General features: G+C 51.1%; 1 protein-coding gene across 1 annotated transcript; it reads right to left on the bottom strand.

Annotated features, from left to right (window-relative positions):
- Positions 1 to 1,505: 1,505 nt before the first annotated feature.
- REN (renin) lies at positions 1,506 to 12,176 on the bottom strand. Its single transcript, XM_049770666.1, has 9 exons — positions 12,097 to 12,176; positions 8,611 to 8,761; positions 8,056 to 8,179; positions 7,250 to 7,368; positions 5,434 to 5,630; positions 3,074 to 3,193; positions 2,611 to 2,755; positions 2,382 to 2,480; positions 1,506 to 1,667 (listed from the first exon to the last, which is right to left on the bottom strand). The coding sequence occupies exons 1-9, from the start codon at positions 12,174 to 12,176 to the stop codon at positions 1,506 to 1,508; spliced, it is 1,197 nt and encodes a 398-aa protein (XP_049626623.1).
- Positions 12,177 to 14,338: the final 2,162 nt, after the last annotated feature.

The raw sequence follows: 14,338 nt of genomic DNA, 5'->3' as shown, positions 1-14,338 counted from the left end.
AGGGTCACACCCGGCAGTGCTCAGGGGTTACTCCTGGCTCCATGCTCAGAAATTGCTCCTGGCAGGCACGGGGGACCATATGAGACCGGGATTCGAACCAATGACCTCCTGCATGAAAGGCAAACACCTTACCTCCATGCTATCTCTCCGGCCCCCAGCTTCACTTTTTAAACAGCTGGTTGGAGGGCTGGAAGGTGTTTGCCTTGCATGCTGCCAACCTGGAATGGACCTGAGTTCGATCCCCAGCATCCTATATGGTCCTCCGAGCCTGTCAGAAGTGATTTATGAGCAAAGAGCCAGGAGTAACCCCTGAGGGCCGCTGGGCATGGCCTAAAAACAAAATAAAACAAAAAGTAAACTGCTGGTCGGAGCCCATTTACTATTGCAAAAGTTGACAACATTAATGGTGCAATGACCAAAAATGAATTAAAGATCAAGCCTGTCAGGAGCCTGAGTTCCTGAATTCATAGCTTACCTGTGTATGTCTCAGGCCAAAAGGGGTCTTGAAAGGGGAATCTGTCCTACAAGCCATACAGGGCTCACTCTTCCATGCAAGAAAAGAGTGAGCTGCTCACATGATGTCAGTTGCTTGGGGAATGCTGCCATTCTTTCCCTGAGCTCCACTCCCAGAGTCAGAAGGACTGAAGGATGGTTCAGCCTGCCGAGTCCCACATTGATGAAGTGGAGGCTGGCAGAATTGATGTCACATTCCATGCCCCTGCCAAGAATGGGACTGGGTACCTAGGACTCCTAAGAACTGACCTTGCTTATACATGCTTCCCAGCCATGTGGGACAAATGTTTTCCTTCTCCAAGCTTGGTTGTCCAAAAGGGGCAAAAAGGGTCCAGAGATATGGTACAGAGGTCAGGGAGATGACCTTGTGCATGCCTGAGCTGGGTTCTAACCCCAGTATCCCATATGGGACCTCATGTATCACCAGTAATAATCATCCCTGAATGCAGAACCAGGAGTAAGGCCAGTGCACAGAAAGGAGTGTCCCTCAGTAAAGACCTCAACAGTTCTTCTGGTATCAGACAGTAAATCTCCCTGGGTTGGTGTTGTAGTGCCTATGTGGGCCCATGAGCAGTGCTGGTTCTGTGTGGTGCAGCTTCCAGGACACCAAACCTCAGATCTGTAGATCAGGAGTGGTGCCCGATGGATGGGAAGATAGACAGACTCTCTACGTAGCTTATAAACTATAAATATCCCTCCCCAGCCTGCCTGCTCTACCTTGCCTGTGAGTAGATTTACAAGTACTTTGTCATTTTGTGTCCTAGCCTTTGGCAGCCACAGGACTCTAGGGGTCCAGCCCATCCCCCCAGGAGGCCAGACACCGAGCTGTGACCACTGAGTCTTTATTGTTTGTCCTCAAAGCAAGGGAGAACTGGTGCAGGGAGCACATAGCTCTAGAGAAGAGCTTCATGCCCAGTACCCACTACATAGGGCACAGTGTGGGGGGTCCCAGAGAGTATGGCAGTCCTGGGCTTGGGCTGAGGGCTGGAACCTCAGCGGGCTAAGGCAAAACCAATGCGATTGTTGCGCCGGTCAAATTCCGTGTAGAACTTGCGGATGAAGCTGGCACCCAGCACCCAGGTGGGCCCAGTGGGTGGGGGCACGTCCATACCGTGGAGGGCAAGCGTGCACAGGTCCTCGTGGCTGAAGGACTCCTGGTAGGGGACAAAATTGACCAGTGACAGCACCAACACCTACTTTGTACAAAGAGTACAAAGTACTTTGTACAAAGAGAGGCTTTGCCCTCTCTTACCACCCCTGGTCTTTCTGCCAACACCTAGCACTGTTCTGATCAGGGAGGTACTTGGGTACAACAGAGTGGCCTTCAGGGCTTGCATTTGAACTGATCCAGGTGCTCTAATTTCTTTCAGTTTCATGGAGATCAGGAGAAGAGCATTACTGGGGGTACATGAGGAAGAAATAGAGAGGGGGAATCCCCACATCTTGGACCTAATTGGAACCCCAGAGTTTTGAAAGCCACAGTGCCAACTCCCCAAGGTTCTGACACTATGGGATGCAGTAAATACCAAGACTTTTGTTATTATTTGTGTTTGTTTGTTTGTTTGTTTGTTTGGAGGCCACATCTGGTGATTCTCAGTGCCCACTCCTGGTTCTATGCTCAGGAATTACTCCTGGCAGTGCTGAGGGACCATATAGGAAGCTAAGGATTGAACCCATGTCAGCCAAATGCAAGACAAACATCCTCTTCAGTGTATTATCGCTTGGCCCTACAACTGGGACTTTTTAAGCTCCAAGGGATTCGACCCACTGAAGCAGATGTGCATCTGTGTGGGGTGACTGATATGCCCCATTGAAAGGTCCCTGCCCCCCATCTCCTTCTCCATGACTCCATAGCAGGGCACACTCACCTGCAAAACGTAATCAGCACTGGTCAAGGTGTAGGCCCTGCCCCCGAGGTGGAAGGAGATATCAGGCATGGTGGGCACCTGGTTGCAGTTCACCACGTACTGCAGGGAGGGGTAGAGCACTTTTCAGTAGAAATCAGTAGGCCAGCCCAGTGCCCTCCGTCCCAAGCACCTGGGGTAGGCCTCAAAGGGCCTTCCGAAGAAATGCTTGCATGGCCCTCTAGCTTCTCACGTCATTTGTGCTCCGCTCCTTGGCCCCCAAGGTGTCCATGAGCAGGTGCAGGGAGCTGGTGGGGGCTGAGATGTAGGAGGCGCCGGTGTCTACCACTGCCATGCAGCCCTCTGCACACAGCAGCGTGGCTGACCTCACAGACACCCTGGGGTCAGACAGACAGCTGGTCAGACAGACAGACAATTGGACAAACAGGCAGGTAGTCAAACAGTCAAAGCAGCATAGCGTTGCATGAGTCAAGAGAAAAGATGCTGCTCCCAGCACAGCTTGGGGGGGGTCCCCTCCATAATCCCTCCCTTCCTTCCTCTATCAAGGTGTCCCCATCACTGGATAGCTGGGCAGTGAGTAACTGTTGATGGGGGCAGCACATAACCCTTGGCCCTCCCCCAGTCAAGCCCATGTCTGGGTAGGGATTCCCCTACAGTGGTGTTTGGGGGGTGTGGGAGGGTTGAGGATTTCTGACCCTTTCATGTTGATCTGCCAGGAGCCGGTCCTGCTGACGCTCACATAGTGAAAATTGCCTTGGTAATACTGGGGGTCACTGCCTCCCAGCACAATCTCTCCTCCCAGCAAATGAGAATTCCTGAAGGAAAGAGAAGAACCACACTGTTAGGCCCCACCGTCCAGCTTCAAGCAAGCTGGGCTGCAGCAGGCAGCATCCAGAATATTCTTTTCTGGAGCCAACCAGAAATGGCTCCAGAATAGTCCAGCTGTGCCCAGTCAGGAAAAGGACAGTGAGGTACAGTCAACACCACCTCACTTGGATTTGGGTTGAGCAGGTGCTGGAAACTGGGGACTAGAGCTGGGGGTGGGCTGGGCAGGGTATGAACAAGAAGAAAGGGGCTGAACTGGTGACAGAGTCTGGCTGCTGAGGTGTTTGGGTGGGAGGTAGCTGAGGTGTTTTGGCCAGATGTTCTGGGATCCATGTGTGGGTTTTTGTCTCCTTGGGATTTCTGCAGAGACTGAGATGGCAGAGTGGCAGGGCTGCAGCCTGTCCTCTTTGACCCTGGGCAGTGGAATCACCCAGAGCCCATGTGGCTGGTCTGTGTTACCAGGCCAGTGTTACAGGACAGGAACCACCCAGGACTGACCCTCTGCACTTTGTGAGACGTCATCAGGTTGGGCCTCCTCAGGGCTCTTACAGGGGGCTCTAAGGTGTATCTCAGTACCCACAGACTGTAGCTGGGCACAGAACACACAGGGCATAATGGAAGGACTCTGCAGCAGGAGGAGTCAACTCAGAATTGGAAAAACCATGCTGGGCCGGAGAGATAGCACAGCAGAAGGGCATTTGCCTTGCAAGCAGCCAATCCAGGACAGACTGTGGTTCAAATTCCGGCATCCCATATGGTCCCCTGAGCCTGCCAGGAATGCTTTCTGAGCTGTACAGAACCAGGAGTAACCCCTGAGCACTGCCGGGGTATGACCCAAAAACCAAAACCAAAAACCAAAAACAACAACAACAACAACAAAAACTATGCTGGCACTAGCCCAAAGGCCCTGTAGCCCTTAGCCCATGCAATCCCCACCCGTGAGGCCCTCTTCTTAGCCCAAGAAAAATGGAAGGGGCTCGCCTCACTTCCCATTAACAGAATTTTATTTTGCCTTCCTTATCTCCTTCCCCCTACATTTTCAGCCTCCTGCTGCTGGTCAGGCCCCTTCACCTCCTCTGCCCACTGGTCCTGTCCCTATGAAGAGTCCCCCACTGCGTCAAGCTGCCCTTTGCCTATCCCACACCCATGCAGAGCCCTATTATATCTTCCATGTGTACCATGGAGCCAGGAGCCAAATAGATGGTGGAACCTTTTTCTCCTGAACCAGGTTCTGCATTTCACTGCCTGATTTCCCACCTTTCTGACCTCTTCTATCCTCTCTTGTACCCTTTTCAGCCCAGCAGCTCAGAGCAGATCCCAGGCCTGCTGATACAGCTTCCAGAGAATTTTGGAATTGTGGGCGGGAGGCCATGCCCAATGAGCATGGCACTCATGCATGACTTTTCGCCATGCCCAGTAAGTCCTTCCTGCCCCCGGGGGACTCTGTACTATACCAGGCAGCATCCCTAGTTAGGAGCTTCAGCACAGCATTCATTGGATTTGTATGTAAGCTGGTGAAGGCGTGGGATTATAGCTGTCGTGTGAGCACAACACAGCCTCTCCTGGTCCTGGCTGCCCAGAGAGGACTGTCAATCTGTGGGGACTTTGCATGGTGCAGGACTGACTGCCTGGACTCTTCATGGAGCAGAATCATCTATTGGGAAGATTGCACACACCAACACAGAAGCATCTAGCCTCAGAGGCAGCTAAACAGTGAAATGCGGTGTGGGACCAAATAGCTGGATACTTCTTTTTAATTGGTGGCCATTGTCATCTCTGTGGTGCTCAGGGACTACTTTTCCCTGGCTTGATTCTAGGAGGCAATGTCTAGTGTCAATTTAGTCCTGGCAGTGCTTGGGGGACCAGATGTTACCAGGGATAAAAAATGGGGTTCTTGCATACAAAGCCTGCACCCAGGCCTTTGAGCTGTCTCTCCAGCCCATTGCTGTTGGTTTTATGGTGCTCAAGGCTTATTCTTAGCTCAGGGATCACTCCTGGGCTGGGAGTGATCTCAGAGATGTCAGAAATGGAACCAGAGTTGGCTACATATAATGCAAGCACCATATCACCTATCCTATCTCTCTGGCCCCATTGACTGCTGATTTTTATTTTATTTTACTGAATTCCTACTAAAGCAAAAGCACCATCATGAGTAGAGCAGCTCTAATCAAGAATATTCCAAGGGATTGGCCCACCTCCCTAACACCCCCAACCTGTGCCCCAGGCTTACCTGCTGTAGTAAACAGAGAAGACATCTTCCTTTAACACTCTTTGTGAGAGAATGTGGTCGAAGACAGGGGTGACTCCCCCAACAGCCTGTGCAGGGAAGCCCATTCCCAGTACCCCGTCGAACTTGGCCAGCATGAATGGGATAAGGGGCAGCTCTGTGACTTCGCCAAAGGTCTGTGTCACCGTGATTCCGCCCACCTGCAGGAGGAAGGCCCAAAGCAAAGCTCATTGCCCAGCCTGGTCAGGAATAGGCCAGATCAGGCCTTCTCCCTGATTTGAAGTCCCCAGAGATTTATCTGCTCTAGGGGATAAAACCTATTCATGAACCCATTCCCAGCCTTGCTCAGAATCTGTATCAGTGAGAAGGGGGTTACCTCATGTGTGGAGGGGACAGGGGGTGAGAAGGTGCTTCCAAGCCTTAATATGCCAGGGATTTTCCTATATCCCACAAGGGCCCAGTTTCCACTTAGACTTGTCTGGGGATCATCCTGGACCCCCGTTGTTCTCTAAACTGCCCTTCATGCTTCTTTTTTGGAGGTGCCACACCCAGTAGTGTTTAGGAGTTACTCTTGGCTCTGTGCTCAGGCATCACTCCTGGTGGGTTTGGAGCACCATCTGGGATGCCCAGGACTGAATCTATATTGGATGCATTCAAGATAAGAGCCCTACCCCTGTACTATTTCTCCAGACCCCCTTCATGCTTCTTTCCCCACTTTCACAGGTGAGAACTCACACTGGCTCCTTTCAGATCCCATGGGTGCCTCTCATCTCACCAGACAGAGCAAAGGATGGAAGAACCCCAGAGTGGAGAATGTTTCTAACACAGAGCCCCCAAGACTCTGTTTCTACGCCCAATTTCCAGCCTTAATATGATTTCAAACCTTTTGGCTGGCCAGAGAACAGGGCTCAGTAGTAGAGACTCTTGCCTTGTATGTGTAAAGCTCTGGGTTTGATCTCAACACCACCCAAACAAAGCACCAGAGATAGCTCAACAAGTGGATCATGTGCTTTGAATGCAAGAGGCCCAGGTTCAATCAAAGTCTCTCAGGCATAGCCAGGAGTGAAATGTAACACAGAGACAGAATAGGCCATGAGTACTGCTGAATGTGGCCTCAGAACAAAAGTAACAACAAAGTAATAATATACAAAAAAGTACAATTTAGGGACTGGAGGTAGGGCAGGTAGGACACTTGCCTTGTACCTGATCTACCAAAGTTCGATCTCATATGGTCTCCAGAGCCTCACTAGGAGTGACTCCTAGGTATATAGGCAGGAAAAGTAAGTCCTGAGTACTACTGCTAGGTGGGGTCCAAAGACAGACAACAAACACAACAACAAAAGTAAAGTGGCTGAATATTTTTTGCATGCAAGAGCCTCAGGTGAATCCTGGCACCACATGGTGCCCAGGAGCCCAAGCCAGGATGATGCATGAGCACCATGGGGGGTGGCCAAATAAACCAATCTGGCCTCTGATGAACAAACACTGACCAAATGGAATCTGCCCTTCCTGGCCTGGCTCTGACTGTGGATTAGTGTAACCTCTGGCCTGTAAGGTTTTGGTGAGGCTGAGGGGTTCTTGACAAGTCCACCTGGGTGTGAGGCAGAAACCTGTGACATTACTATGGTGCCCGGAAGCCAGCTGTGCTCTGTCTCAGATGCTGTCATTTTGCAGCTCTAACCTAAAGCTGCTGAGCGTGGGGGGGGGGGGGGGGCCTGGCAGCCGAGTGAGCTGCATAGCACCTTCCCAGGTGTGGACCCCAAGAGGTCTGAGGACAAGAAGGACCAGGCGTCAGATGGCCTGAGGCTGCCCCACTCACCGTTACCACATCCTGGCTCTGGAAGCCTTTGACCTTCCCAGATCCATAGCGGATGGTGAATTCAGTTCCGTTCTCCATGTAGCTGGAGGATTCCGCAGAATCGTAGAGACTGTGGATCTCTGGTAGAGGGACTCAGGTTAGCCTCAAGGGTGCATTGCAGGTCCGACTTAGGGGCAGGGGTATGTTGGCTTGTAGGTCAAGGGCTTGGAAAATGGGTCTCAGCAAGTAAGAGCTGGTTAGGTACCCAGAGCTCTAACAGTCTGTCTCTAATAAGGCTTTATTTTGGAGGAGGAGGGGTTGGGCCACACCCAGTGGTGCTTAGGAATTACTTCTAGCTCTGAAATCGCTCCTGGCAGGCTTGGGGGACCATATGGGATACTGGGAATTGAACCTGGGTCTGTTCTGGGTTGGCCATGTGCAAGGCAAATGCCCTACCACTGTGCTGTCTCTCCAGCCCCCCCAATGAAGCCTTTATAAGCTTTTAAAAAGCTTTTATGACACTGAGATAGGGAGAAGATTCTGGTGGGAGTTAAGCACTCAGGATAGACTCAGCTACCTCTTGAGGGTAGGAAGATCCTGACGTGGGCAGTTCTGAGACTGTCTCAGTTCCAGGGAGCACCTCAAGTATCCTTTTGAGTAAGATGTGTTGGAGTTGACTTTGGTGACATAACTGAGCCCTGGGGCTGGCCTCCCTACCCCTCTACAAACCAGTTAGTATAGGGGTAAAGAAGCAGCAGGGCGGGTCAGGCTTGGCATGAGGCATGCAGTTTGGGCTTGAGAGAGAGAGGCTGCTAGGCCTAGCTTACCACAGGCCGTATAAAGGGGGCTGCATTTGCTGGATGGCACCCAGAGGTTGGCAGAGCCTGTGTCGAAGATGACTTTGAAGGATTGGGCTGGGGTGCCGATGCCAATCTCACCATAATACTGGGTCTGTTGGAATAGAAAAAGTAACTGGAGGAGCTAGGGAAAACTTGAGGCCTTACCCAATGCCTAACCCCCCCCCCCCTTAACCCTAGCGGTAGTCACTGGCCCTCTGGGTTTTCATTTTCCAAAAGGAACTAGCATCTTCTGACTTCCCAGAAAATGAGATGATCAGGCAAAACCTCTGAAGCAAGATGGGGCCCAGCTCTGGAGCGACACAGAGCAGCAGGCCCCGGCCTGAGCATATGCCCCATCTCCTGGGGGAAACCAGGGCTGGGGCTGCCAGCCAAGATCCAGAGTCCCAAACCTGACCCAGCTCTTTCCTGTCCTCCATCTCAGGCTTTCTGGTTGGAAACAGGAGTGGAATCTTGTGAGGTGCTTGGTACTCTACAGCTCCTCAGAGACCATGAAAGGAGAGGGGTCGGGCGACCTGCACTCACGTCCAGGTAGTTGGTGAGGACCACGGGGGAAGTGTTGTTGCCCAGGGAGAGGCCCACAGCAAACTGACTCCACTCAGCGCTGAGTCTGGCCACATCCACACCTCGTTCCTTCAGGCTCTCCCGTACCGACGGCATTCTCTTCAGGAAAATCCTGGCCAGGGAGAGGGGAAAGGAGAAGAGGCTGCTGCCTCCATGGGAATGTTCTAGAAGTTTTTAGGATGACCCTGCACTGAGCCCACTGCTAAAGTTTGTCTTTGTGCTGGCTTCAGATACCCTCTGCTTGCTTCCTGCTAAGGTGTCATTTTGCTTCCTCCCCCAAGAGGTTTTTTGATTATGAAGCATTTGTTCATTTACTCCTTCCATAGCCATGCACTGTACTGGCTCCTGCTGGGTATTAGAACCAGAAAGAAATATTGCCACCACTGTTGAGGCCAGGGATGTGGCTCAAACGGTAGACATGCTCCTTTCATGTGTGAGGCTCTGGGTTCAGTCTCTGGCACCATATGCCCTCACCAAACCCAGCTGGGTGCAAAATAATTGAAACAAACAACCCCTCACCCCCAAAAAAAACTAAACTAAAAGGTTGGTGCCCCATGGAGTTGGTTCAGAGGGCTGGAGTACATGTGGGAGGCCTGATTTCTAGTCCCATCGCTTGAAGGGGCCCAAATCTGTGGAAACAAAAAAGTTGCAATGATGTCCCTCTACTGAGAGTGACGAGCGCCCTCTCCAGGCAAGCTGGAGATGGCAGTGTCTTGTCTGGCCTGTAGGTGGCAGTAGCTACCTGCAGGTGCTCTGAGGTACCAGGGGAAAGGGGGCACCAGGCCAGACAGGTTATGGATAGAAGTGGGGAAACAGTGAAGTGGGAGCATCAAGAAAAGAGGCGACTTCTCCAACGTGTCTGCACAACCTAGAGTGGAAAAAACGAACCTCCTGCTTTCTTTCTATTTTCCGTTGGAGCCGAATTAGACTCCTGGGAAACCACTTACTGAGCTGCACTGGGTTGAGTGCCTAGCACACTGCTTGCATCACGAAATCTTCAAAGTCACCTGCCATCTAGTTGAGTCATCTCTAGGCACAATATCGAACGGAGATGGGAAGGGCTTAAGGCAGGGCGTCTGGCTCTGTTTCTCCATTGGGGTCCCTAGACCGGGCTCCAGGGCTGCTTATAGGTCATTCCAGCTGACCAGACCAGTTGTGGGGAAGCCCTGCTTCAGAACCCTGTCCTTCAAGGCCTGCATCCTCGTGCCTTTCTGTTGCCAGTGTGGGTACTGTGCTCCTGCTGTGAGTTTGAATCTGAGGGGGGTGAGGGGGGCCTTCAGATTATGGTTCACCAAACATCACAGCCAGGAGCTCATTGGAGTCTCAGCCAGGTGGGTATCTGCGCTATTCCCATTCTACAGATGGGAGTGCCAGAGAAGGTTTGGACCCAGGAGGGTGAATTAACTGGTGACTCCGGCTGTTCTGCATCATCTCCTACCACACTTCTTTACTTCTTTGAGGTCCTGCCTCTGCCTTAACTCTAAGAAGCTCACATACACGTGGGACTTCTCTCTCTCTCTCTCTCTCTCTCTCTCTCTCTCTCTCTCTCTCTCTCTCTCTCTCTCTCTCTCTCTCTCTCTCTCAGTTTTTGGTCATATCCTGCGGCGGCACTCAGGAGTTACTCCTGGTTCTGCGCTCAGAACTTGCTCCTGGCAGGTTCAGGGGACCATATGGGATGCCAGGAATCGAACCCAGGTCCATCCTGGGTCGGCCACGTGCAAGGCAAACACCCTACCGCTGTGCTATTTCTCTCGCCCCTGAAATGGGTTGTTTCAAAGACTATGAAGTGCTATGAAAATGAGCAGTAGGAAAAGGAAGGAAGGAAGGAAGGAAGGAAGGAAGGAAGGAAGGAAGGAAGGAAGGAAGGAAGGAAGGAAGGAAGGAAGGAAGGAAGGAAGGAAGGAAGGAGGGAGGAAGGAAGGAAGGAAGGAAGGAAGGAAGGAAGGAAGGAAGGAAGGAAGGAAGGAAGGAAGGAAGGAAGGAAGGAAGGAAGGAAGGGAAAGAAAGAAAGAAAGAAAGAAAGAAAGAGAAAGAGAGAGAAGAAAGAAAGAAAGATAGAGAAAGAAAGAAAGAAAGAAAGAAAGAAAGAAAGAAAGAAAGAAAGAAAGAAAGAAAGAAAGAAAGAAAGAAAGAAAGAAAGAGGGGCCGGAGAGATAGCGTGAAGGTAAGGCGTTTGCCTTTCATGCAGGAGGTCATCGGTTCGAATCCCGGCGCCCCATATGGTCCCCTGTGCCTGCCAGGAGCAATTTCTGAGCATGGAGCCAGGAATAACCCCTGAGCACTGCCGGGTGTGACCCAAAAAACCACAAAAAAAGAAAGAAAGAAAGAAAGAAAGGAAGGAAGGAAGGAAGGAAGGAAGGAAGGAAGGAAGGAAGGAAGGAAGGAAGGAAGGAAGGAAGGAAGGAAGGGAGGGAGGGAGGGAGGGAGGGAGTGAGGGAGGGAGGGAGGGAGGGAGGGAGGGAGGGAAGGAAGGAAGGAAGGAAGGAAGGAAGGAAGGAAGGAAGGAAGAAAGAAAGAAAGAAAGAAGAAAGAAAGAAAGAAAGAAAGAAAGAAAGAAAGAAAGAAAGAAAGAAAGAAAGAAAGAAAGAAAGAAAGAAAGAAAGAAAGAAAGAAAGAAAGAAAGAAAGAAAGAAAGAAAGAAAGAAAGAAAGAAAGAAAATAAGCCGTAGAATTAATGTTTTTTGCTTGGTTTACAGCCATCACTGTCAACTTCTGCCGCCCTCTTGTCTTCTGGTGGCATCTGCTCTCCCCAGTCAAAAACCCCTTCCTGGAGGGGCTCTTGATCCGCCTCTGTTCCTTCATGCAGTGTCTAGGCTCCATTTCTCTCGTTCCTGTTTCCAGTGACCTTAAGCCTTTCTTTGAACATCTATGATAACCCACTAGTTGGTATCAGCGCATCTGGAGTCTGACAAAGTGTTGGCCTCAAGCCAAGACTTTGCAGGTGTTAAATCTCATTAAATCTTCAAAGTAGCATTGTGAAGTTAAATCTGTTAGTATATTTAACTGAGACCTGGCTGGCAAGGAGCTTGGCCTTGGTGAAAGAGCTAAATGGTACTGCAGGGGGAGCAGAACTGTTGTGCTGAAGAGGGGACCACCTCTTGGCTGTGGCTTAATTAACATAAATTACCACACCAGAGTCCATATGCTAAACCAGAACAATTCACTCAACTGGCAGATGTGATCGCACCATATATGCCCTTTAACAAGGGTGGAGGCTTCCAAGGTCAAAGGGCACCTCTTGGTGCTCCTTGAAGCCCCTCTCTAGTGGCAACACTTCCCAGCCTGGGTAGTTCTTGGCTGCGTGACATTGGGCAAGTCATCTGGCATCTCTGATCAGGACCAGATCTCCCTGGCCAGCTACTCTTGGGGATGTTACAGACCAGAAAATTGGGGGTGTTAGGAAGGTGGGTGTTCCCTCACCCCTGCCACCCACTGGGCCCCGGTTACCGTCTGAAGGCGCCATTGTCTGCAGGGAGGCTGAAGGCACAGGAGCCCCAGAGCAGGAGCAGGAGTCCCCATCCAGGCATCGTGCTGCAGGAAGTCATGTATGACGGTTCCTACTGTCTGGGCTCCTGCCGACTCCAGGGCCCCTTTTATCCACTCCTGCTGCAACTCTGCTCCATCATGATTTATCACCGGGGGCAGATGGCAGGGTCTGCAGCAATAAATCCTCCCTGGGGACCCCCAAGACAGAAGGGCAAACATGCTTGTGGGTGGAGGAAGGGCTGAGGAAAGCTGGCCTGTGACGCCAGCACACAACTTCCTGCTGCTAAGCCCAAGAGGCAGGTGTTGATACAGCACAGATGGAACTCGGGAAGCAGGCCAGGGATGCACCAGGTAGGGAACCTGGTTTGCAGTCCAGCACCTCCTCACCTTGAAGTTTCTCCCATCTCTGTGCCAATGGTCTCTGTGCATCTCATGCATCCCTGCAGGCTGCAGCTCTGAGACCCTCTGAAATGTGGGCAGAGCTGGAGTCACATGGCCTGCTAAGGTTGGGATATCCGGCCTGGCCATCCTGTCTGCCACCAGGAGCAGCAGACGCTTTCTTTGGGAGTAGGATAGGCAGCCTTGTGGGAGGCAGGAAAATGGCCACGGGGGGTGTGGGGTGCTGCCAGCCATTCACCCGTGAATGGTGAACTGCCAGTCCCTGAGCAGCCCTGGTCTAGTACTTGGGAAGTTGGGATCTAGTTCCGACCAACTTGCTGTGCAGTATTGGAGGCCTCCCAGTCTCTTTCTGGTCTCCTTCCTCAAATGTGTACAATGAAGCAAACATCCAGCCCAGACTGCAGTAAAAACTGCACAGAATGGGGCAGAGTGAAAATACAGCATGCAGCCAACCCATCTAGTCCTGGAGCCCTACCAGGAGTATTCCTGAGCACAGAACCTGGAGTAACTTCTGAGCACTGCCAAGTATGACTCAAAAGCAAATCAAAAAGATAAAGGAAAATAAAAAATGACACAGAGAGAGCTTATGTCCGCTGCTCTGAGTTGGCTCATGAACACATTAGGATCCCAAGAGTCTTAGCCCTATAGAATGATAGCTTTCAGCAGTCAATTGTCAGGCACTGTGGCTGATGTGGAGGAAAATTGTGGGGGTGGGGAAACCTTATAGAATTCCTCAAATTGGAAGATTGATTTTTTTGCTAGATTGGATGAATATTGATTGAATGACCTCTGGGCCCTGGTGCTATTCATTAGCAAATAGCCACTGAGCATTTGTCATGGGTCAGACACTTTGGATGCTGGAGTTCCAGGGTGATAACCACGAATTGTTCTTCTCTGGCAGAGTGCACAACCTTAGAGGAGAGAGAGATGTGAGTCAAAGGAAAAGGGGTTGAGGCAGCATGCTGGCAGCCTGGGCTGTGTAAGGTGTCTGGAGGCTGGGACAAAGGCTGCAGTTTCAGGTGATGATGAGCACGGAAAAAGAATCCTGCATGTGGCTTGGTTTTGGGGAGATGCACCAGAAAGTGACAGGGTGAAAAAAGGATCCTGAAGCACTGCTAGAGAATGGCAAGTTTCCTGTTTAGTTTTCCTTTTCCCATTGGACCTGTTGCGGTGACCAACCAGGGTTCCACACTTGACTGTGGTGCCCACACATTGACCACTGTGCTTGTGAGGACACGCACTTGGCTAGAGGGCACGTGCACATGCTGTGCCACCAGCCTTGATTCTCACTTCTCTGTGGGCTTGAGGTATTCTTGCTGTCACTCTTGCCTGACTCATGCCCCTGAGGCTATGCTTACAATCACCTGACCACAGCAGGCCAGAGAGAGAGCACAGCCTCTGTAGGGGCACCAGTGTCACAGGCAGCAAAGCTGCTGGTACTGCATTTGGCATATGTGGGTGGCCTGGGGATCAAAGAGGACAGGAGCATTTGTCCATGAGCCATCCATGGGCCCCAAGAACTAGTATTTTTTTGGAAGTGCCTTAGCACAGTTTACTGCACTTCTCACAACATTGTGAGACAGGACCATTCTCACTTCACTTTAGAGACAGTGACTTTACCTAGGGATACACCGACATTTAGTGATTGAGTCAAGAGGCAAATTCTGGCAGCAGGACCCAGAACACATTTTAGAAATCACTTGAGTGTCAACCCAGAAGGGCTCTTGATCAGGATGGGTACAGTGTGACTTATTCAACATAGAGGTGTGCAGACATACTCCTGACATTTAGAGTACTACATTGT

The sequence above is a fragment of the Suncus etruscus genome, chromosome 3 (assembly GCF_024139225.1).
Source record: "Suncus etruscus isolate mSunEtr1 chromosome 3, mSunEtr1.pri.cur, whole genome shotgun sequence".
NCBI classification, from domain to species: Eukaryota; Metazoa; Chordata; class Mammalia; order Eulipotyphla; family Soricidae; genus Suncus; species Suncus etruscus.
The sequence above is the reverse complement of the archived record's forward strand: the minus strand, read 5'-3'. Positions and strand labels throughout refer to the sequence as shown.

Excerpts from the sequence above, each read along its gene's own strand:
- REN (XM_049770666.1), bottom strand. The coding sequence starts at position 12,176 with ATGCCTGGATGGGGACTCCTGCTCCTGCTCTGGGGCTCCTGTGCCTTC. Across the intron at positions 8,180-8,610 it reads TCCTCACCAACTACCTGGAC|ACCCAGTATTATGGTGAGAT; the intron begins GTGAGTGCAGGT and ends CTATTCCAACAG. Across the intron at positions 3,194-5,433 it reads TTCTCTGTTTACTACAGCAG|GAATTCTCATTTGCTGGGAG; the intron begins GTAAGCCTGGGG and ends TCTTTCCTTCAG.